Source organism: Pyrus communis, chromosome 16 (assembly GCF_041283825.1).
Source record: "Pyrus communis isolate YQ-2024b chromosome 16, ASM4128382v1, whole genome shotgun sequence".
In the NCBI taxonomy this organism is placed as follows: Eukaryota; Viridiplantae; Streptophyta; class Magnoliopsida; order Rosales; family Rosaceae; genus Pyrus; species Pyrus communis.
Genome location: NC_142580.1, coordinates 4493429 through 4517383, shown reverse-complemented (window position 1 = coordinate 4517383; position 23955 = coordinate 4493429). Strand labels below are relative to the sequence as shown.

Below are 23955 nucleotides of genomic sequence, written 5' to 3'. Positions count from 1 at the left end.
AAGAAGCACTTTAACTACTTTTTGAACTAATTTCACTGAAAACGTTTTTTTGTCATTTTAAAAATACTTACAAACAAGTCTTTAATTAACCACCTAATTTCCATAAGCATTTCAAGTAAGGTTATAAATATCTCTAAAATTATCAAGTATTTGTAAACGAACCACGAGCTGGTAGCCCAGTAGTAAAGAGCGAATTACGAGGCTTCCTTAAAACTAAAAACTAGAAGTCTCGGATTTGAAACCCGATGTTGGTGTGGAAGACAGATTTGTGGCCAAGGGAGACTAAAATACCTCTGTGAGTCTTCTCGGCTCTCGAAAGGGGTGGATAACTATGACATGTCACCAATTGTCCTCCTTTTTAAGAAAAAAAAAATTTATTTGTAAACAGGCTTGTAAATAATCAAAAAGAGGTGAAGCACTATATTCTCACGATATTTTAAAATTTTCATAGGTAATTTGAAAATATCAACAATTTTATGGCACGTTTACGTAAGGGTAATCGGAATAAAGAAAGGGAATTGAATTCCAATTACGGAGTATTTTGGTGTTTACTAAATATTAAGGAATCAAAAAAGTGGTGGAGCCCACACGAAACAAGGAATCCAATTCCTGAAATTGGAGGAATGGGATTCCCTAGTTTTGTGAGGTATTTGAATTCCCTGAGGGTAAGGGAATCGGGAATGCATCTTTTATTCCTATTATGCCCTCACTTGTTTCTTATTATCCCAACATTGCCCTTCATTTGACACCCATTATGTCATTTTCAATAAATAAATAAAACCTATTTATATATTTTTATATAGATAATTTTATTATATAAATTTAATTAAATTAATTAGTATGAAAATAATTCATTTATGTAAGGGCAATTTAGTCATCAACTTAGTTTTCATTCAGATTAAAGTGAATTAGTAAACAACTTATATGGATTCAACATCATTCTTGCCAACTTTTAATAAATAAATAAAACCTATTTCTATATGCTTATGTAGATGAATTTTATTATATAAATTTAATTAAGAATTAAATTAAATTAATTAGTATGAAAATAATTTATTTATGTAAGGGCAATATAGTAATCAACCTAGTTTTCATCCCGATTGAAGTGAATTAGTAAACAACTTATATGGACTCAACATCATTCCTACTCCGATTCCAAACAGTTTTAGTAAACAACTTCAACAGAAATTTGATTCTGATTCCACCTCATTTCAATGTCTCCTCAATCCAATTCCCCCTAATCCAATTCCTCTCAATTTGATTACGGATTAGTAAACACGCCATCAATGAATTGGGGTGTAGTGTAGAAAATTGCCTAATACAGGCTAGCCTAGATGCTCAAACCTACAACTTTGAAGCCATTTTATTTTCCTGACTTAAAGTGGGAATATTAAGGCCTGATTTGGTACTGAGGTGATTCTGAAAAAAGCTGGTATAAAAAAAAGTTAGGAGCTGTTTTTGTGTTTGGTAAACATTCAGCTTCAGTTTTTTTTCAGTTTTGGATGAAAAAAAGCCAAAAACAAGAAGCTGCTAAACCTAGCTTTGAAAAACCGGTTTTTTTTCACATATGTTTTACATAAAAGTTTACCAAACACTATAATACTGTTTTTTTTTTTTTTTTTCAAAAGCACTTTTACAAAAAAGTTTACCAAACACTCTACTGTTTTATTTCACAGCTACTTATTCTCACAGCACAGCAGAATTAGCTTTTTTTCAAAGCACAACAATACCAAACCAGCCCTAAGCCTGATTCTTTTGATAAGAACAAAACAAAACCAGAACACAAACTTTGGTGTTTAATTTAATAGATGATTGCAACTCCAAATTGCTTTCTGCACATTTCTTTTCTTGCAAAGAAAGGTACAATACACCAAACAAGGAAGACGTCACAGAAAGAGGACAAACACCAGAAGAAAGATAAACGACCGCGGAGAAGAAGGCCAATCATCATGAGCAGCTTGAAGCTGGAGTGAGTCTGAGAGTTTCGAGCAGAAACTCGATAAATTTCCACTGACAGACCTTTTATATATGAACAATTAAGTGTAACAAGGATTGGATGTGGCAACGAACCAAACTTTTTTCCGAAGTCTGCATTTCCATCTACTGCCAGATAAGAACATAAATGTGTTACAATGGAATAAATTTCTAGCATGGGACTGTGGGAGATATTGGTGAGATATAAGGCGGCACTAGCAGCAAGCAAGATGCAGAGTCTGTTACTCTCTTAAGACTTGGAAGGGCCGGCACCCATTGTTAAGCTCCGCACTGCAATTCTGACAGCACCAACAGCGCTAAGCTGCCTCATCTCAGGGCTTAGCCCATGTTCGACCTGGTTCTTACACCCTTCTTCCATCTGAACACCCACAAAGTACGCAATCTGAACAGCCATAAACATAGTAAGAGAAACAGAGAGACACAAGATGAGCAACTGGGTCCATACCAATAGATCGGGTAAAGTGGAACTAAAGTGATTTTGTCAATTAGCACAGCCAGTTGAGTACTAATCTGGATCCTTGGGATTCAAGGATGCCGTGCCTAAGACTCGTAAATGGGATTTATAAAGAAAATGAGCAACCACATTCAACAGGCCAAAATATCAAGAGGTTCAATTCTTTCATAAAATGGAGAAAGATTAGAAATTGGTAAACTGTAACACCTCCGATGATATTATCCATCAATGCTTGTGGAACACAAATCGCATAGTTACAGCTCCGCCAACACATCTCTCCAAGTTAATAATGTCGTAGCTAATATAATTTTCTCATTTGTTCATACGGTTCCACACAAACATGGAAGTCAACTGTATGTGAACTGTGAAGCAATCCCAATACAAGAGAAAAAGGAAGGAAACTTAGTCCCCCAAAAACGAAACTCCATATTTGTATACCAGAAAACGCTGATCAATTGAAAAGCATTTTCTGCTTTACTTTTCTCCAAGCAAAGGCACACCAATACATCTCATTGACAAAAACAATTAACAGTACAAAAAAATAAGATTCAACTAGAGTCGTGAAAGCTTTAGCCATAAAGTACCTTGCCAGAAGCATTACGAATAGGTGATATGTGAAGGAGATTCCAAAATGAACTTTTATCCCTCCTGAGAATGAAATAGCAACAAAATCAAATCCGATGAATAATTTGTAGTGCATATGGAACATATAGAACATATAGTTAAGCAGCAACCTGTAATTCAAGATACATACTGTGCATGCTGTTTCGTTTTGAATGCTTTCCTTTATCTGAGGGGAAAACAAGCAAAAATGGGATGATGCACTAGCATCTATCTATTCCACCCAATCACCAAAATATATGGTGACGACATAATCATGACGAAAAAGGGAAAATACCCGACATATCATTGAGGGATCTGTATCCGCCCCACTCAAAAATCTACAATTGCGCCCCAAGACTTCATGTCTAGCATAACCTATACAGGGAAAACAACTAAGTCGAGTAACTGCATATGCTGGATCATTCAAAAGATTTGCAAACAACATGGAGTTTAGATGGTTAAGAAAGACCCTAGCAAATAGCTAACATTGTACATGTTACCTGTCAATTTGAAGAAGGCATCACTTGCATAAACTATAGGCATATCTGGTAAGTGCGAATCAGTTCTGAAACCAACACAATCATATCGAAGCAAACAAAACGTACAATCATCAGCAATCTTCAGAAAGCATGAAACCTTCTGCAAAGTAAGGAAATGAGAATTTGCAACAACTCACAATACAAAGCTTTGTTTGATTCTACCAAGAGATATATTTAAGGCTGAACTGAGAAGTCCCACCCCTGATAAGCTGCATCTCTTCCCACAAACTAATCTGCCCGTTAACTCGCTATAGTGCATTAGCACGGACAAGATGTTATTAATCGCAGTTGCAGCTCTCGTCTTCTCTACATCACTCGCCTCACACGATTCTTCAATGTTGAATCCTGCGTGTTACATGGTAAACGAAGACTCAACCACAACAAAAATTTGGTAACAATCAAAACCAGAAACCACAATCAACACAGCTAGAACACCGAAAACAATGTAGTTTAAGATTAACATCACCAACAATCATTGACAACAGGAAATAACAATTGAAAAAGCAACATATTACAACATTACTTGGAACAAAAAATTAAGAAATTGCATTACACGAACCTCTGCTATCAGCATCATCCAATGCAGATTCCAATGACAAAACACGACCCAAATCAACCAAAGAATCAAAGCACACCTCTTTTCTACACGATCCGTAAACAATCTCACTCATCCTAGACCCCTCCTCACACAAACCAACCCCATTTCTCCCACCAGACCGCCTCGGCTCCCTCAAAATCGGAACCTGAACTCCCACGAAATGAATCACCCTCCCGTCCTCCTTCCCAAAAACAGGACACATATGAAACAGCATCCAAAACGGCGTACCGTCTTTCCGATAATTCAGCAAATTAACCTGGACAGGTCGCTCCTCCCTGATGGCCTCCCGGACCTTCATGACCGACCGCCTGCAAGTCCCCGGACCCTGAAACACTCTGCCGTTCCTCCCGACCACCTCGTTCATCGAATATCCCGACATTTTCAGGAACTCTTTGCTCGCGAACACGATTGGGTGCCCGGAAATCCAAGGGTCAGTGATCGTGAAGCTGTCGGCCAATTCCCCCAGAGCTTCCTGGACCCAGAGCGAGTAGCGGCTGATGAACGACTGCTCAATTAAACCCAGCTCCGATTCCATCGTCCCTGTTCTCCAATCACTTCCACAAAACCTGCGCCGCTCTGTGTTCGATCGAGTCCCAATCCCATGTGGGCACCCGTAAAGTTAAAAAATTGGAGAAAACCCAGTTGAGAAAACGAGCAGAGCACGCAGAAATTCAAAGAATTTTATCAATTGGCGTCGCCCATTGATTACTGGGTGAGTTTTATGACATATGAAATGTAAGGATAGCACCTTTGATGAACATATTTTGTGAGAAAGTGAGCTCATAGTGAAAGGGAACCCATCAGGAATTTCAAATTCGAAAATATCTAGTGCAGTGCAGGTTGTTGTGTTTTCGAATTAACAATAATCGCTGAGAAATACCCATCAATCGTTTTTGGTTTAATTAGTGCGAAAACTAAATAAATCTGAATTTCCCTTTTTTTTTTCTTTTTTTTTTTTTTTGTGAAGGAACGCTCTAGCAAACTGTGCAGAGTCAAATTGAAATATTTTAATTTATTATTCTAATAGTTTTGTTTGGGCTATTCGTTTTTCAGGAAAATAAAAAAAAGCTAAAGAGTAAAAAGTCATAATAATTATGAATCAATTGAAATAAAATTTTTATTAAAATATTATTAAAACAATAATAACGAATGCTAGTGGCATCTTTCTTGCTTTTTAGATTTTCCGACTTCTATCTAAATTTAAAAGCATGATAGAAAGCGTGATTGGAGATGAAATTTTTCGATTTCTCTTCATATTTTGGCTAGGAGTTCATTTAGAGAATTCATTGGGGATGCTGTAAGTGAATTCACGTTGATAAGTATCAATCAAAGAATGAAAAGTGCTTTCAAAAACAAAAACAAAGAATGAAGAGTAGATGTAATAATAGATTGCTTAGGTGGTTTAAGTCTTATATTTTAACCATTGCGTTTTGAATTTAAACACTCCAGCATTGCTTATATTTCAAAAAAATTGGAGGAATACATGATAATTTGAAAAAAGATCCACTTACGATATTTCCTTTGTCATTGTTTTGGTGGGATTCTGGTTATCCTCATCCCACACACCCCTATGTCATCGTTTGGAGTGTTGTGGTGGATGTCGGTCCAACAGGATTATCTTCGGATTCTTTTGGTAAGAATCTTAAGGATTCGTGAATTGTGTTTGTTCATTGTACATCGTGCGATCAGTTTTTATCAAGAATTTTTTATATTTATTTTTAAATAAAAATATTTAAAATAATTTTTTATCGCACGATATACAATGAACAAAAACGTTTTACGAATTCTCAAAATCCTTACAAAACAAATCCGACGAGAATCCAAACTACGTCGGTAGTCCACATCCCCCACACACCTTTGTGACTCTTGTGGAGTTTTGCGGTGGGATGTCGGTAAGCCTCATCCAATTGATTAATTAATTTACGCGGGTTCCCTTGGTTTCACCTCCTAATCACATCTTAATCACCGCTCCATTTCATTAATTAAATCTTTGTGGGTTCCCAGTCGTTGTCAAACGAAGCTGGGTCCAAACAAAACAAAACTGGGGTTTGAGTTCAAAAACGCACTAACCAACGTCTAATCATACTTTTCCAGTCCGCATCGTCCTGTGCTGTTCCTTTGTTTAGGCGCCGCTGTGCTTGATGTGTCATGTGAGTACAAGAGCTAATTGAGCAGGTGAATAATCCATATAACGCAGTTTCGTTGTTACACCACGTTTCGTATTAATAAAATAAGAATACACAGATAAAAATCTGCACTGTTTTTATTCATTAATATGAGATGTGTCATTGACAGAGTAATCGTGTTCAATAGCGGAATTAGGATTTCAGCCTTGAAAATGTCCAAAAGTCTCAATCCGAAATACTTTTTTAAGCTTACAAAAATTACTCTGCGTGCAATGGATAATCGACCATCGTGTCTTGAGTCTGACATGGTAACGTCTTTATCATCCCATTTCTTAAACATAAACACTAAATCTCTGACTTTCTTCCTCTTTCCTTCCATTGCCCCCAAATTAGAGTCTTCTTCAAAGTTCACAAGTAACAAATTGCCTGAACTTCATACGAGGTTGGTGATAGGAGCCACCAACCTCAAATCAACTCCGATGAACAAAATTAAAGTAAAAATGTCAGATTGGAGCTCCACGCTTACGGAAAACCTTGAAAATCACAAGTATAACACTAACTTTTCTGTGTTAAAAAATATATCAGGAAGAACTTGGGACGATAATGGTCTCTTTCACCTCTGATTGTGTCATATGAATCCTTGTCATTGAGTAAGCAAATCTATTTAATGAGCCACGCATGCAAAAACTAGGTTCAATTGTGTAAGCAGTTGCCCACTCCTCCAAAGCATCCAGTAGAGAAATTTTTCCAAGTGCCGGGAACACCATGACACATGGTGTTCCTTCACACATTAGAATTTGACATGTTGGATATCCTTCAATTTTATATTTCAATAAATAAATAAAACTAAATCCTAATGTGTGAGGGAACACCATGTGTCATGGTGTTCCCGGCACTTGGAAAAATTTCTCCATCCAGTAATGGAGATGTGTTGGCAAATTCACGTCCTACATTTTAATTTATAAAAAAAATGTAGTTCATAAAAAAATATAACAAGATTAAAAAATAAAAGTAAACGTTAAAATTAGAAATGCAAGTGATTAGACTGACTGTTTTGGATAATCTTCAAAATCGTATGTGTCATACTCATCATTAGTTCATAACACCAAAGCAGATCATTAAATTAGTTGTCCATAAAACAAAGATGTCGTTTTGTCCAATATATATATTTCGTTAATTAAGTTATCATATAAATACAAATATATGGAATCGGATCCCCTCTTGAGCAAAGGATCTGGGGCGTTGAAATTTGATCCAACGGCTACAAATAGGAGGTCTCTCTAAAAGTTATAATAATTGCAGTCGTTTGATCAAATTTCAACGTCCTGATCCTTTGCTTAGGAGGCTCGGCCTCCTAAGCTCAGGAGGGGATCCGGTTCCCAAATGTATTTGCTTTTCGAACTTAGTTCACATGCTTATGTTAATTACGAGAGATTTGTTAATGTGCAGAGACACAACATTTAATTATATAATTGGAATGACACTAAAAAAAAAACTTTATATCACTTGAATAGAAACATGTGGCGTCCACGCCATGTTCTGGGCATACTAAAAAATATCTCCTTAACTAGTCTACTTTTATACACTGTTTGACTTTTTATATGTACGAATTTTTACACGAGTTGTCATTATTTTACTATACAAACGTTATAATCATAACCATTCATTGGTATCTATTTAAATATCTAATCGATTTGGAGACCGTTTGATTATTCATATAAATTAAATAAATATAGGGTTCATCATGAATATGTTATTTGATACCATAATTGTCGATTTATTTGACATATATGAATGATTAAACGTCTAGATGAACATTAATTTACCTAAAAAAAAAAGAAAAAAAGAAAAAAAAAAGAAAAGGAAAACCTGTAGCTAGGGCCCAATTTATTTGGGCTGAATTTGGTAGTCTTTTTCCCTTCTCTGTTGGGCTTCATGAATTTAAAAGTCTCGGGGCCAAAAAAAACCAACAAACTATTGGTTTTTACAGTGACGGTTATGGTGGCAACGCTGTGGTGAAAGGGAACCCGAAGTTCACAATCAGAGCTCGCAGACTCTCCCTTCTGAACTCTGATCGTACTTCACCGTCGCATCACCGTCGTTCAACTTCCGGAGCTTAGGATTCGGACATTTCAGGGGAGAGAAGCACCGGAATCGAACAATTAGGGCTTTCAGCTTCGAAACCTTCCGGGATTGCGATCACCGCCGAGGTTCGACGGAGGACTCGATCTCAGGTCAGTAGATTTGGTTCTGAAGAACAGCTAAATGGAATTTAGATTTTGAATTCTCAGTCAATTGTGACTCTGGATTCGGCATTGGAAGGCCAATCTCGAAATTCAATTCCAATGCCGAATCTTTGGAACCAGAGAGAGCTTTACAGATTTCGTATCGGGTTGTGAGGATTTCTAGATTGTGATTTTTGTTTGCTTATTTGTTATACAAATGCCATGAATCATGAATTCAGATTTAGAGTATTTGAACTGTTTGATCAAGTGGCCATTTTTGAAGTAGTGTAGTAAAAGCCTATGATTTGGATGGCTTGCCAGTGGAGTTTGACTGCGGGTGTCGGAAATTCGGGTGCATGAGAAATGTGTTTAGGAAGGTGATGGAGAATTTTCGGGTGGTGAATATCACTAGCTAGGCACTTTTAATTGCCGTGTCGATGAGATTCACACCAGCTTCATTGGGATGGATTCGCATGTTCAAGCTATACATACACATTCGCCTACTTTAACATAACCCATGTTTCATTTGACTGACAACATTTATTGATTTTGCAGTGGTGGGACAATGAATTTCCTTATGCGATCTACTCAGCATGTACAGCGTGTGACAGCAGAGCAGCCGTCTGTTCCGTTTGTACCACCTGTGCCTCCTGTTCACGAACCACCTGCAGAGACGTATCCTACCCCAAAATCTGCAACAGCCTTGGAGAGTCTAATTGGTGAAGATTCATATCCACAGTATTCCACAATCGAAGATAATGCTGGAGAAAGTGAAGCTAGAGGTGAAAATGGAATTGGTGCAGAGAAAGAAACCTCTGTCATAGCAAAGCATTATGATGTCTCTGATGAGGAGGGATGGATCTCCATTCCATACAGTAAGTGCTTTCCATTATACTCGAACTATGTTCTGATATTTTGCATAGAGTGTAGGATCGCATGTTCTCTTATAGGTGTGCACTTTAGCTGAGTTATGATATACACAAATGTAGTTGACTAAGTGCTTACATTATGTATTAAATAAGTAATTCTATCATGGTGATTATAAAATAGTATGCATAAAGCTTGTTTTGCTCTTGCAGAAGAACTCCCTGATAATTGGAATGATGCACCGGATATACAGTCATTACGCTCTCTGGACCGGTCCTTTGTTTTCCCTGGTAGTTCTTCAATCTCCTGACTCTTTCGGTCTTGACATGCCTTTTTATATTTCACATGGAGGACACATCCTTCATTAGGACCTGAAATCTATTTTTTAATCCAGGTGAACAAGTCCATGTCCTTGCATGCTTGTCAGCGTGTAAGCAGGACACAGAAATTATCACTCCCTTTAAATTAGCTGCAGCCATGAGTAAAAATGGCTTAAGACTCAGCCCAAAGAAACAAAATGGAAATGTGGAAGATGGCAATGGTACATTGTTGGGAAAGGGAGATATGAGTCCTGATAGTCAAGGTGCAGATCATAATGGTGAAACCCTTTCAAAGGAGAAGACTGGTTCACAAAAGGATGTTTCTGCTAGTGAATCTCTTCTCAGAATGGAGGATCACAAGAGACAGGCGGAAATTTTATTGCAAAGATTTGAGAGTTCTCATTTTTTTGTTAGGATTGCAGACTCAAGTGAGGCACTTTGGGCAAAAAAAGGTACTTCTAAGAAGTCTTCAGAATCGGTTGATGTGGATGGTCAAGAGTCCACGGAAGATGGAACCCAGAAAACTGCAGTAAATGCCATTATTGATAAAGGGAATTTTGATCCCAATGTCTCTGGAGGCGTAGCAAGAAATAATGTCAAGTGTTGCTCTCTTTCTAATGGAGACATAGTGGTATGTGCAATGAAGCTTGTAGGTTATTCATTGTATATGTACCTATTGTGTGTATATTCATATCATACTTCAACCCACTTGAGAAATGAAATATCAAATAGATATCGGGACATTGTTTTATGGTGAAAAATTGGGGAGCTTCTATCTTCACCAAAGATTTTGTTTACCCATCCAGCTAGTCTTCACACTTAACCCCGTATAATCCCAAAGTACCTCTGATATAATTTTCATTTTTTTTCTTAGGCTGACCACGGCTCACTGGCAATGACTATTGCAGCCGGAATTTTTTTAGATTTATGTTATTCTGTGCTCATCGAATTTCCAATGATTTTGTTTTCAGGTGACTGTAGGATAAAAATGTTAATTGAATATTAGATAGGTGTGTTTAGCAGGTTTTAGGCGTACATTGAAGAATCCATGTCTTATTTGTGTTTGCTGGTTTATTGGTCTTCATTTGTTAGCTGAAAGTTGAGAGTAGAATTTCCTCCATATTCATGCAGCTTTAGTTGTTAAGCTTCCTGCAAGGTTTTATAAGAGAAAATCCCTGGTGGGTCTTAGTTTGTACTAAAATAAGTAAGTTTTGTAACTCTGATAACAAATTCCTGACCCCTATGTTAAATTTTCTACTGTTGCTTTGTTTATTCTATACCTTCCATTTTTAAGTATACTGAATTTTCTTTTTCTTCTCACATTCATGGCTATTGTAAGCAGTTGTTCAGATCACTTATTCTCATTCCATTTTCTTGTTTGGAAGGATGCAGGTTCTTTTACAAGTGAATGTTGGCATAGATTTTTTGAATGACCCTGTTATTGAGATTCTTCAGTTTGAGAAATATCGTGAGAGAAGTTTGTTTGCTGAGACTCAGGACAACTTAGTTGATGCAAATCAGGACCCGTGTGGAGAATTGTTGAAATGGTTGCTCCCTTTGGATAACACCCTTCCACCTCCAGCTCGCCCTTTATCTCCTGCTTTAACTTCCAATTCAGGAATTGGTAGCACATCTCAAAAATCTGGTTCTCAACTCTTCTCCCATTTTAGAAGTTACTCCATGTCATCATTACCACAAAATACTACTCCACCACCCGCACCTATTAAAGCTGCAAGTTCTAAGCCAAGCTTTGATCTTGAAGACTGGGATCAGAATTCATCTCAGAAGTTCTTGAAGAATAAAAAAACTGGTGGGGAGGGGCTTTTATCTTTTCGAGGCGTGTCATTGGAGCGAGAAAGATTTTCCGTTTGTTGTGGATTGGAGGGAATCTATATACCTGGAAGAAGGTGGAGGAGAAAACTTGAAATCATACAACCTGTTGAAATCCATTCTTTTGCTGCTGACTGCAATACAGATGACCTTCTTTGTGTCCAGATAAAGGTGTGAGCAATGATTGACTAGGTCAAGGTGTTTGTTAATTGTGCTTTTGTTTTTCCTCCTGGAAGTTTTATAATGTCTAATCCCGCTTGTTTGAATTTGAAATGACATTTTTGTTAGGCTTTGTCTCACATTCCTATTAAGTTGGCATTTTGTTTTGCAGAACATTTCTCCAGAAATGGGTTAATACTTGTTTTGCCTTGATATTTTTATGTCTAATATCTTGTTAGGAATGACATGTTTGCTAGGCTTTGTCTCACATTATCCTTTTGTTGTGCAGAATGTTTCTCCAACACATGCGCCAAATATAGTGGTGTATATAGATGCTATAACTATTGTTTTTGAGGAGGCTTCAAAAGGCGGACAGTCCTTATCATTACCAATTGCATGTATAGAAGCAGGAAATGATCACAGTTTGCCAAATCTAGCCCTCAGGTTGTTATCTCTTTGGTATCTCAATTTGGTTTTCATGTCACACTGTAGTTTTCCTTGTTACAGAAACTTCATTTTTCATGGTGATTTTTTTTTATCACAATAATGCCTAGGATTAGAAACTTATGTGGATCAGGCAAAATTCCTGGTACTCTATGTTCACGTAGAAGAAGTTCCTTTGCATGTATAACAGTTGGCAAATTCTCTTGAACTTAGAAAGAGCTTAGATGCCTAAGAAAAATGGGAAAAAACACAAATGGCTTACATCTAGTTTGATACAAATTTGGGGTAGGAAAACAACCTCTGGCTACTCTGATAGCAGGTTTGACACAGCAAACGCACTTGGTGACAGAAAAAGGGCACCATCATTTTGGAGTAAAGTTGGAGCTTCGTATCTTTAGAGTTTGAAACTCATATGTTACGTTGTTACTTACATCACACTTTTTTTGAAGAAAGATGTATAGTTTTTGGAATCCCAATTTATTTGTTCTCTTCTCATTAAAGTTTCTCATGGCAGGAGAGGTGAAGAGCATTCCTTTATTCTTAAACCAGTAACATCCCTGTGGAAGAATTTCAAGGCTGGTGGTGATAGAAGATCTCAATCATCACAACTGCAGGCTGGAAATGCAGCACCAAGCTTGCGTCCGCCGGCTAAGACTGTTGAAGGAAAGAAGAGTGCTTCAACTGCTGATCAGTACGCAATTATGGTATCATGTCGGTGCAACTACGCTGGTAATTATATATCTCTCAATGTTCCGTAGTTGGAGGACCTGAGTTTTAATTTCTAATTCTTCTCCTTTTATGTTACATCTGCAGAGTCGAGATTATTTTTCAAACAGCCAACAAGTTGGTGTCCGCGTGTTTCAAGGGATCTTATGATCTCTGTTGCAACTGAAATGTCTGGACAATCTAGTGCACCCAATGGAGGAGTCTCTCAGCTTCCTGTTCAGGTTTCATATACTTTGTAGTTTGAATGTGTCTTTGGGGGATTTCCTTTTTTCACGTTGTATTAGGTAAGGTTCCATCTAACTTTTCAATCTTGCAGGTCTTAACTCTTCAGGTTTCAAATCTAATGTCAGAAGATCTAACTCTGACAGTTCTTGCTCCAGCTTCATTCACTTCCCCTCCTTCAGTGGTCTCCTTGAACTCATCCCCTACTTCACCAATGAGTCCATTTGTTAGTTTACCTGAGTTTACAGGAAAGAGTCCTACAATGCAGATGATAAGCTCACCACTCCTTTCGGACAATCAGAAACAACATGGTAAAGGTGGAGTTTGGCCAGCTTCTTTTAGCGAACAGACTTCTCCATTATCTGATGCCATTCCAAGTACCGGTCCATGTTGTACACATCTGTGGCTTCAGAGTAGAGTTCCACTGGGGTAATGCTCCATTTTCTTCTCTCTTTTTCATTTTGTGTTCATGGGTATTCCTGTTATTAAAAGTTTCTCTCGTCACATCAGATGCATCCCCTCTCAATCTATGGCAACCGTCAAGCTTGAGCTACTTCCATTGACTGATGGCATAATTACACTGGATACACTACAAATTGATGTGAAGGAAAAAGGTAAACATCTTCGTAATTCTACCATTTTCTGTTTCCACACTCCACTTTAGGAAAAATGAGTGGTTTATGTACCTTCATGTCAAGCAAAATTTAATAGGACGTTTGGATAAGGGTTCATTAGTTGATACTTAGGGGTTATGTTCTACAGTTTTACTGTTCAAATTATGTCCTGCTTTGACCGTTAAACAACAATTATTACTCAGTAGGTCTGAAAAGAAAATGATAAATAGCACTTGTTTAGGCGTATTCTGTTATGGAATCTAGGTCCGCTAATTTGACTGCTTAAAGATGGAGCATTAGGAAAAACGGAACGAGTATTGGGCAGTTATTTTAATCAATAAGTAACGAATCAGTATCTAGAAGACACTTTGGTTGGTTTTCTGCCTTCTCTCGGGTTCCTCTCTTTGAACTAAATCTCGTATCATTTACAAGGGTTATCCTTTACTTAAATGTGAAAATCCAACCGATGAATTTGCTGTTCTGATCGAGTACCATTTTCTTGCACAACAGGTGTTACCTATATACCCGAGTACTCACTGAAGATTAATGCGACTTCCAGTATTTCCACAGGGATTATTTAGGAAATATCTAGTGCAGCATGCATGTCATTCTCTCACTTTAAACCGAGCCATTGAAGAATTTGGAACCGTCACATGTGCAGTCATCCAGCATCAGGCTCTTAACAACAGGCGCTGCACCGAGGTTTGCTTTTGCTTTCTTTAGTCGAGATTCTCTAATTCGTTCTAGAAATACAAGGTTCCCTGTGTGTTGTAAATGGTGGGTTGAGAGGGGATAGGAATTGTTACAAATATCCCTTCGATGGGAGACTCTATTCTCTGTATGTATTGAGATGTAACCATTTTATACAGAAAAAAATTACAGAGATTTTCATTGAGTTTTATACATGGCAATGATTTGGCTGATTCTTTTTCTTCATTGTTTTCTTCTTCCTTTATTCCGTTCCCCACATGATGTGATGCCTTTTGCAAATTTCCACAAGAACGTACCTGCATCCGGTACGTCGGTGCCGTGTTTCAAACTTAGGACGCAATATAATGCTGTTCGTCATAATTTTTTTAAAAGCAATGCGTTATTGGTACTATTAAAGTAGCGGATCTAATAAAAGTCTCTCATTTTAAAAAGTAGTGCGTTACTGTTACTGTTACTGTTATAGTAGTGTACTTAGTGAGTCTACCTAGTAAAAGTCTCTCATTTTGAAAAAGAAGTGCGTTACTGGTACTGTTACAGTAGCGTACCTAGTAAAAGTCTCTCATTTTGAAAAGCAATGTGTTACTATTACTGTTACTGTTATAGTAACGTACCTAGCGAGGGTACCCAACAAAAGTCTCTCATTTTAAAAAGCAGTGCTTTACTGGTACTGCTATAGTAGCGTACCTGGCGAATCTAAGTGCAATGCAGGCATAACATTCTTTGTTCATTTGTATTTTTTTTTCTTTTACTAATAGTGATTTCACATTTTCATTTTCTCCTTTTGCACTTTTTTTAATTATTCAATTGAACAACTTAAATAAGATTCTGGAATACTTTCAATTTAGCATAACAAAAACAAGTGGAAAATTGAAAGAAGAAAAATATGAGAAGTGGTCTTGGGTGAAAAATTAAATAAAAAAATAAATAAAAGATGAAAATAATAAGATGCACGCATTGCAGGCAATGATGCCTTTTGCAAAATTTCCACGGGGACTTACCTGCGTCGGATACGATACGGTATGTCAAATTAATAACGGAATACAATATTATTTATTTTGATTTTTTAAAAAGCAATGCGTTATTGATACTGTTAAAGTAATGTACCTAGCAAATCTATTTTTATTCTTTTTTATTCTTTTACTTAGTGATTACGCATTCTCGTTTTCTCCTTCTGTATTTATTTATTTATTGTTTAATTTACTCAATCGAACAACTAAATAATGCATAGACATAAATTCATTATCCTTTTTTGACAATACAAAATTACAAATAAAATGCTATTATTAAAAAGAAATTCTCAATATTGTTTTGCTTTCGAACTCCACGAATCTGTGACTCAGAGAATTAACTAAGATTCTGAAGTACTTTTCAATTTAGATAACAAAAACAAGTGGATTTTTTTTTCTGAACAAAAAACAAGTGGAAAATTGAAAAAAGAAAAAAAGAGAAGTGGTCTGGAATGAAAAAATAAATAAAAAAATAAATAAACCCAAAAAAATAGATGAGAACTATAAGAAGCACACATTGCGGGCTTTGAGTAGTGACGTGACGATATAAACCTGACGCCCGCAGCCAGCCACGTCATCATCCAACTGAGTCCCACCCTCTCCATTTCTATCTCCTGCCCGAACAGTCCCTATTTTTTCGGACATGGATCCTCTTCGGATCCAGTTGTCCTAATCTAGCAGTCAAATCATCTGGACTATTGAAATTTGATCCAACGGTTACAAACATGAGCCTATTTTAAAAGTTATAATAACTTTAATTTTTAGATCAAATTTTAATTGCCTGGATGATTTGACTAGGTGGATTAGGACAACTAAATCCGAAAAGGATCCATGTCCTATTTTTTGGATTAGGATCCTCTCTTGAGCAAAGGGTGATGATCCTCTAACCAAGCCCATCGAGTCATTGAGATTTTATCCAACGGTTACAAACAGGGGGCCTTCTAAAAATTATAATAAATTGTAGCCGTTGGATAAAATTTCAACGGTCTGATGGGCTTGGTCAGGAGGATCCTCACCTTTTGCTCAAGAGAGGATCTTGATCCCTATTTCAAGAAAAATGACTATTCGTATACCACAATCATCATTTAATTAACTAGTTTTTCTTAATTATTAGTTTATTGAATAATAAACTAAATTTAAAAATCTGATTAATTCAAATGATGTGGATAGTCACATCAAATGTCACCTAAGTTGTTATGAAAATATGATACAAAAACATAGTATGAATATCACTACTCCATTAAAAATAGTTAAAAAAAAACGAGGAGAGAGAGAATCCGATAATTCGGAATATTATACGTCTAGTAACGATATTTTGGCTAATTATTATTTATTTTGGTCCCAAAAAAACAATATTTATTTTTTTCACCAAACTTAAACTGTCAGCTTGTGGGAGTCCATTTTCTGAGATTTCTGCAGACATTTCTGGGTTAAAACTGAAAATTTGGCTGTTCCTATCTGATAAAAAGGACACTTCCCTCTTGGGTTTTCTTTTTCTTCTTTTTCCCCACGAGCTGATTGATTTCGCTTCAAGGGTTCGTCGAATTTGATCTGCTTTCCGCGTGATCTAGCTGTTTTCTCAGCTGGGTCGTCTTTTTTTTTCCTCTAAATTCAGTTGGGTTTTTGTAAAGTTCGGAAATTTCAGGGATTTTGGTGGGTTTTTCGTATGGGTTGTGTCGACGGCGGATAGAGGCGGTTCTGGGTGGTTCTGCGGGGGTGGGAAGGTGGTGGGTTTGGGTGTTTGATGGTATCTGGATTTGATTGTTTTAGGGTTTGTGAGAAATGGGTTTGAAAGCTGAGGATGGTAAAGTGGAGGCCTGGGACATCTGCAAATCGAAGGTGAGGAGGAAGAAGAAGCAGAAAGCTGATGGGGATGATGATGATGACGTGGAGGAGGAGGGGAGTGGGTGTTGGGTTAGGCTGAGGTACTTTGGAAGCTGCATTTCTTCAAGATCCAAAGTTGATAGCTCAATCAGTGGGACCAGTAATACTAACTGTGGTGGTAACTTTCTGCTTCTCTTGGAATCACTTTTTTTACGAGCTCATATGCTTCAAGTGTGTTTGTTGAGATTGATTGCTTTTGGGGATTGTTCTGTTGTTTCTGTTTGAGCTTGTGTTGTGTAACCTGTAGAGTTCTTACTTTGTTAGTCATAGCATAAGCAAATTTAGCCTCCCATAAGTTAGCTGCATTATACTACTTTGGTCAATCCGAAGAGCTTTGCTCTTGGTAGATTTTAATCAAGGCATGATAATTCCCAGAACTTGTGAAGAGTACACCTGCAGTGACGGGGGTAAATTTTGAGTTTTGGAGGGGGGTTTTAGAGATGAAACCCAATTGAGCTCTTTTTTCTTTCTCATACGAGAATAGCCTGGTTGGTGGCTGAAAAATTCTCTTGGTCCTCAAAGAAACATTCCACAGAAACATGTGAGTTTGTTTTTTAGAACAACAGTAATCCCTCCTCTTTGCTGTCTCCTATAGCGGGGAAACAATATCCTAATTCCAGACTGTATGACTAAATGAATACATAAGACACGTTTGCGGAAACTTGAAGTATGTTCTGCCTTATTAAAAAGATGAAGGCTCGTGTCTTCTGATACCGTACTACCCTGTAATTTTCACTTTCTTTTAGTTTGTTGGATGCTTTGTATAAAACTTATCTGTTTCTTCTGAGGATTGTCAACCAACAAACTAAGGCCGTCTTGTATGGAAGGAAATGAAAACTAATCACCAACTAGGAAGCTCAGTCTGTTGTGATTTATGACAGTGAGGTTGATAATTAAGGAATTGGCAAGGAGATGGTTGGGCATGCGGATGAAATTTTGGTGGCAGCGGTGAGGGTATATCATTATGGTATGGGAAATGAAGCCATAAGGGGTGTGTGCTATTGGAGGATAGAATTTATGGCTTTAGCAACATTTTCCTGGGTTTGGAAGAGTGGTTTTTGAGTTGACTACATGGTAATTCTAGATATAAACTAAGTTTTTTAAGATACATGGCCTATGTCAGATGGCTGTCGTTACGGTGTCTAATTTAGCTGGTCTTCTAATTTCCTATTCAACTCTACTGACTCATATGATAGAGCACTTCTATTTGACATTGTATAAATCTGGTATATCTTTTTGTGCAATTCATCGGTTATGTGTACTTGTCTTCAAGAATAAGTTCTTACATACTGTATGCTTTAAACTTAATTTGCTTACCGGGAACATGTTTTCAACTTAGTACTTTTAAGAAACCATGTTTTTTAATTTGTATCAGTAGTCTAATGTATTGTTTTCTCCTTTTTTGTGTGCAGAAACTAAATCTATAAATGATACGAGCAGGGACCAACCAACAGCTACTGTAGTCTCTTCGTCAACTACTAGTAATACAGAAAGTAATGCATCCACTTCCAAACTTGAAGAGGAACTTAAAGTTGCTTCACGGTTGCGAAAATTCACATTTATTGATCTTAAATGGGCAACAAGAAATTTCAGACCTGAAAGTCTTCTTGGTGAAGGTGGTTTTGGTTGTGTGTTCAAGGGGTGGATAGAAGAAAATGGAACTGCTCCAGTAAAACCTGGCACGGGTCTTACTGTTGCCGTTAAAACTCTTAACCATGATGGACTTCAGGGTCATAAAGAATGGCTGGTTTGGATCTGTCCTTATTTTTTTTGTAACTTTAGCACTACTAAATATTTTGGTGGTCTCTGCCTATCTTGTATTCAAGTATTGATTTTTGTTTCGCTTTCTATGTGGCAGGCTGAAGTAAATTATCTTGGTGACCTTGTCCATCCAAACTTAGTTAAACTTGTAGGATACTGCATTGAAGATGATCAAAGGCTGCTAGTGTATGAGTTCATGCCTCGAGGGAGCTTGGAGAACCATCTATTTAGGAGTAAGTAATTGCCTTTTTGAAAATCTAATTTTCATTCAGTGCACCCAATTAGCCAATTAGGAGTATTATTTGGCATTCTTTGACAATATCTGCTATTTGCAGGGTCGTTGCCTCTTCCATGGTCTATTCGAATGAAGATTGCATTAGGTGCTGCAAAAGGCCTTGCTTTTCTCCACGAGGAAGCAGAAAGACCTGTGATCTATCGTGACTTTAAAACCTCCAACATCTTATTGGACGCCGTATGTGCTTAAAGCTTTGGCTAACTCACATACTTCCCCTTAATATCATTCATCTATCTAATAAAGTGCCATTTCAGGATTATAATGCCAAGCTGTCTGACTTCGGACTTGCCAAAGATGGTCCTGAGGGTGATAAAACTCATGTCTCCACCCGTGTGATGGGAACTTATGGTTATGCAGCTCCTGAATATGTAATGACTGGTAAGGAATTGATAGTATATCTCTCAAATATAATTAGTTAAGATGGCCTTCTCTTCGTTTTTCCTGTAATTTTCCATCCGCTTCACTAGTTTGTGTACTTTAATTTCTCAAACTTCATGTCTTGAGCATGTAGAAGTTATACGCATTATCTGGTGTTGAGTGTTAGTTACACATGAGCTAGGTCGAAGATGGTGGGTGCAATTAATGCTCATCCTCTTGGACATTATGTTTTCGATACACGTAAAGATTCTTGATACTTTGTTGAAGTCTGAGTATATTCACTTGTATTTTGTTGCAGGACATCTTACATCCAGGAGTGATGTATATAGTTTTGGCGTGGTTTTACTTGAGATGCTGACCGGCAGAAGATCCATGGACAAAAACCGACCCAATGGCGAACATAACCTTGTGGAATGGGCACGGCCACATCTAGGAGAAAGAAGAAGATTCTACCGGTTGATAGACCCTCGGCTTGAAGGCCACTTTTCGATAAAAGGTGTCCAAAAAGCCGCACAACTAGCTGCCCACTGCCTTAGTCGAGATCCAAAAGCCAGGCCCCTAATGAGTGAAGTTGTGGAAGTCTTAAAGCCCCTGCCAGCCCTCAAGGATATGGCAAGCTCATCATATTATTTCCAGACAATGCAAGGTGACCGTGTCGGTTCCAGCCCAAATACCAGAAACAGCGTCAGACCGCAAGGAGGATTGCTGATGAGGAACGGGCATCATCAGCAGAGGAGCCTTTCGATACCAAATGGTACCCATGCTTCTCCATATCACCATCAACATCCCCATCCATCGCCAAAACCTAATGTCAAACCGTAAGATAGGGTTGGCAGCTCTCTGTATCATTTCCCACCTCTTGTGAGCAATCATTTTCTTCTTTTCCCCCCTTTTTCCGCTTCCTCGATCCGTATAAATGTAATTTTCGGTTAAAGCATTTGTTCTTGAACCAACTGGAAAATCAGCAGAGATTCATGTTTGCTTTTGATGTTATGTTTAGAATGTAAGGGCAGGCCAAGCTTCTTTGAGCAAAAATTTGTTGTGCAATATCTGGTTAGAAAGACCATAATTGTTGCCTCCCCTTAATTTGTCTTCTTATTAGTACAAGTCTTTTGACTCAATGAGTACATTCAAACAACGGGTTTGCAAAACTTGTACCTCAAGTGGTTAAGAACTTTACCTACGAATTCAATATTTTCTGTACAAATTCCCGTCTCCTAACATCTGTCGTCTACATGGCCTTACCTTTTGGACTCGGCAAGATTCAATCTTGTTCTACATCAACTAACTAGACTAGACTTCAATCGAGTGCGAGACGTCAGTTGAGTGTGATCGTTGGATTGTTAAGTATTATTATTTCACGTGTTATAATATTGTTGGTAGTCAAATTCTCTACTTGTAGATTAGAGTATTATTATGTTTTTTTGGGACCATATATTTCCAAAGGGGATTATTTGCATTTGAAGTAAACGCATAAAATCTGCCTTCTTTTATTACTTCTGTGAAATAAATATGTACATGCTCAAGCCTCTCTCATGGTGTCGCGCATTTGTAATTTACAAACAGCTCAGCCTGGAAGACCACTTTGCTAGATGTACTAAATCCATGCTTAATCCATGAGAGGTTTTGTTTTGTGTTCCTTTTCTTCTTTGGCAGGTCGTTCTCCGATGGTGAAATCCGCATCGTCGTTATAAAGGATGATTGTTTCATGCAGCCTTCCTGGTCAGCTGCTCCTTTGATGTGCTCTCGAAGATCTTGTCTGCATTTCCAACCTCAAATCCGTCTCGCCTGTGATGCTCTTTAACCTGTGCAAGTTCGTAGTTCAATTGTTCTTAACTGTGCAACACTAAAAGAAACTTAAAGACCTGAAATTACTAAGAGACGGAAGTTTGGTCACCTCGTCAAGGGGCAGATTGCTGTATTGAGGCAGAACCAGGCGTTCAGCAAACTCGATGTAGGAGCAGGGTACTGATTCAGTTACACCATCCGCAAATTGGAAATGGATAGAATCTGCGACCGTTGAACTTTGCTGAAGAAGGCCATCGGGGCTCACTGTTAATGCCAAAATTAAACTCATTACAACATAATCTCCGGAATTGTACATGTAATTTGGTCATAACAGCATTGAGTCATATATGTAATAAAAGATGCTTCATGAAATTTCACTAAACTCGGTTTCCAAATGCCAATAATGTCTCCCATTTCATATTGCAAAGAAGCATCAATCGTGTACAAAAACACCACAAGATCATTTCTAAGACATTTTGTTGTGCTAGAAATCATGGAACAAACCTTTAAGAATTCCCCCTTCAGAATTCAACTTGAAACCATTCTTCTCAATGAACTGATTGAGGCTTTTAATATCTCTCAAGTGCGATTTCAGCTGATGAGTGGAGATGGTGGCATGGTTCAGTGCATACCCATTGACAAGCGTCCAGGCAGCATATTCGCTTTCCCTACATATCCATAAGATATAAGCGTTATAAAGATCGAGATAACAACAATACGATTCCAGGAAAGGCAATGTTCACATTGTTCAACTTCAGGGCTGCTACAATATTCAAACCCAACCTCCCTGGCATATACGAAATTTTGCTTACGCAAATAGTAAGACATGGATATTGACACAAGAACAGAATGAAAATCAAGTACCTAGCCAATTGTTGGAATTCAGAATGTAACGGCTTCTCCCACGTTAAAGATCCGAGAGCACTTGCTAGAGCAGCATGTTTATTTCCAGAACCAGATATTTCAGTGTACTTTTTTATTATATCCTGAATGTTGAAACAACAGTTTCACCATATGCGAAACAGGAACCGTATGAACACAACATGTTATCTATTTTCCATGAACAGAGGAACATATACTGATATATACCTGAGTTTGGGGACTCATCTGATCTACAAGAAGCTCGGATATGAAAACTCTCGGCAGAGGCCCATTCACACCACTGCCGCCATGAGGAATGGGAACACTGGGGGGAGAAAACCACAATGCTCTCAATTTTTTGGCCGGGAATCTCAATTCCTCCCGGGGCGTGTACCCAAAATCCAGGAAAATTTTGGCCATGGAATCAATGCCATAACCATTCACCTATTTATTGTTCCAAATTAAAACAAACTTCAGCACCAATGCTAACAAGATCAATTTAAAACTAAGGAATATTGCAGATGTGAATTAAGTCAGTTAGCCACGGAAATATCCTCGTAGTTTAGATTCTTTGGAACATCGATTTTGTCAACAAAAATGAACGCATATCATCAATTTCATCACATACAGAGTTTAATGTCTAAACGAAAACACGAATCAATACTTTTTTTTATAACAATCCGTTGATCCAAGGGAACAGAATTCAATTACCCCAAAAGTCCTGAATGCGAAATGGTCATAGTAAATTTGTTCATCGGAAGCCGACCCAACAAGCTCCAAGATTGCTTTTGCAGTTGGGTTTCTGCTTAAGTAGACAGCCTCCATGCTTGCCAACACTGCCCTGAAAAATGATTCGGCTCCCTGCAAAACATGATCAATTAATCTAAATAGCAAATACGCACTAGTGTCTAGCGGTATTCCTCTCTGTCAGCCGAAAGGTCTCAGGATCGACTCTCATGGAGGAGGAGTTGGATAAAAATATTGAAAATTAACAACAGATGACAATCGAACCTGGGCAGGCAGATCAAGGGATGTTCCGTTGTCTGATCTGGAGCTGGAAAGGGTAGAGAGAGATTGCTTGTTCATGGAGATTGAATGTTTGAGGGGAAAGGATGATGATTTGGTGAGGGAGATGAAATTCCTCCGGGAGATGGTGATGGGATTAACGTTTGGTTGGAGAGGAGTGAGAGAGTAAAGGGTTGATGAGGTTTTGTTAATGGCGGATGAGAAGGCGGTGACGGAGGAGATCATTCTGGACAGTCTCATACGCCGTCGTCTGCTTTCTCTCTCTAGAATGATAGTTTTTTTCTTGTTTCTTCTTCTTCTGCCTCTTCTCTGTTTGGAAATAAGTTGCGTTTGCTCCGCTCTTAGCTCCACCACCCTCCACCTGGAATTTTAATCCAGACAGCGTCACAATGCATGGAATCCGATCCACGTCGGATCCTCTTTATCAGGATGATCTGTAAATGTGCAGTTAAAAATTATTTTAAATATTTTTATTTAAAATTAAACACAAATAGTACTAGAGATAAATTAACCGCACGATGT

At 37.8% G+C, this 23955-nt stretch overlaps 4 protein-coding genes across 11 annotated transcripts; 2 read left to right on the top strand and 2 right to left on the bottom strand.

The window, feature by feature from the left end:
- Nucleotides 1-1778: 1778 nt before the first annotated feature.
- Nucleotides 1779-5193, bottom strand: LOC137731024 (protein TWIN LOV 1). Of its 8 annotated transcripts, none has more exons than XR_011068235.2 (7): nt 4151-5134; nt 3729-3936; nt 3553-3617; nt 3348-3427; nt 3204-3239; nt 3034-3097; nt 1779-2377 (listed from the first exon to the last, which is right to left on the bottom strand). XR_011068235.2 is itself a non-coding variant. In XM_088687778.1 (7 exons), the coding sequence occupies exons 1-7, from the start codon at nt 4722-4724 to the stop codon at nt 2225-2227; spliced, it is 1200 nt and encodes a 399-aa protein (XP_088543904.1). In that variant the 5' UTR covers nt 4725-5193; the 3' UTR covers nt 1779-2224. The 8 variants fall into 8 exon arrangements, 4 of the variants coding, with proteins under 4 accessions (XP_088543904.1, XP_068326169.2, XP_088543905.1 ...); XR_015957808.1 differs by having other exon boundaries at nt 3184-3239; nt 3353-3427; nt 4151-5088; XR_015957810.1 differs by having other exon boundaries at nt 1779-2353; nt 4151-5078.
- A 3090-nt stretch (nt 5194-8283) lies between these two features.
- LOC137731934 (uncharacterized) lies at nt 8284-14645 on the top strand. The gene is made up of 11 exons (XM_068471197.2): nt 8284-8549; nt 9096-9415; nt 9620-9697; nt 9802-10358; nt 11120-11728; nt 12006-12160; nt 12675-12889; nt 12974-13107; nt 13203-13537; nt 13619-13722; nt 14233-14645. The coding sequence occupies exons 2-11, from the start codon at nt 9106-9108 to the stop codon at nt 14301-14303; spliced, it is 2568 nt and encodes an 855-aa protein (XP_068327298.2). The 5' UTR covers nt 8284-8549; nt 9096-9105; the 3' UTR covers nt 14304-14645.
- A 2046-nt stretch (nt 14646-16691) lies between these two features.
- LOC137731932 (serine/threonine-protein kinase PBL34) lies at nt 16692-20793 on the top strand. Its single transcript, XM_068471195.2, has 6 exons — nt 16692-17442; nt 18737-19071; nt 19183-19318; nt 19421-19557; nt 19635-19758; nt 20057-20793. Exons 1-6 carry the CDS (start codon nt 17223-17225, stop codon nt 20578-20580), a joined length of 1476 nt encoding a protein of 491 aa, XP_068327296.1. The 5' UTR covers nt 16692-17222; the 3' UTR covers nt 20581-20793.
- Nucleotides 20794-21224: 431 nt separating this feature from the next.
- Nucleotides 21225-23955, bottom strand: LOC137731933 (2-oxoadipate dioxygenase/decarboxylase, chloroplastic). The gene is made up of 7 exons (XM_068471196.2): nt 23419-23955; nt 23119-23268; nt 22636-22851; nt 22411-22532; nt 22051-22214; nt 21656-21810; nt 21225-21563 (listed from the first exon to the last, which is right to left on the bottom strand). Exons 1-7 carry the CDS (start codon nt 23671-23673, stop codon nt 21465-21467), a joined length of 1161 nt encoding a protein of 386 aa, XP_068327297.2. The 5' UTR covers nt 23674-23955; the 3' UTR covers nt 21225-21464.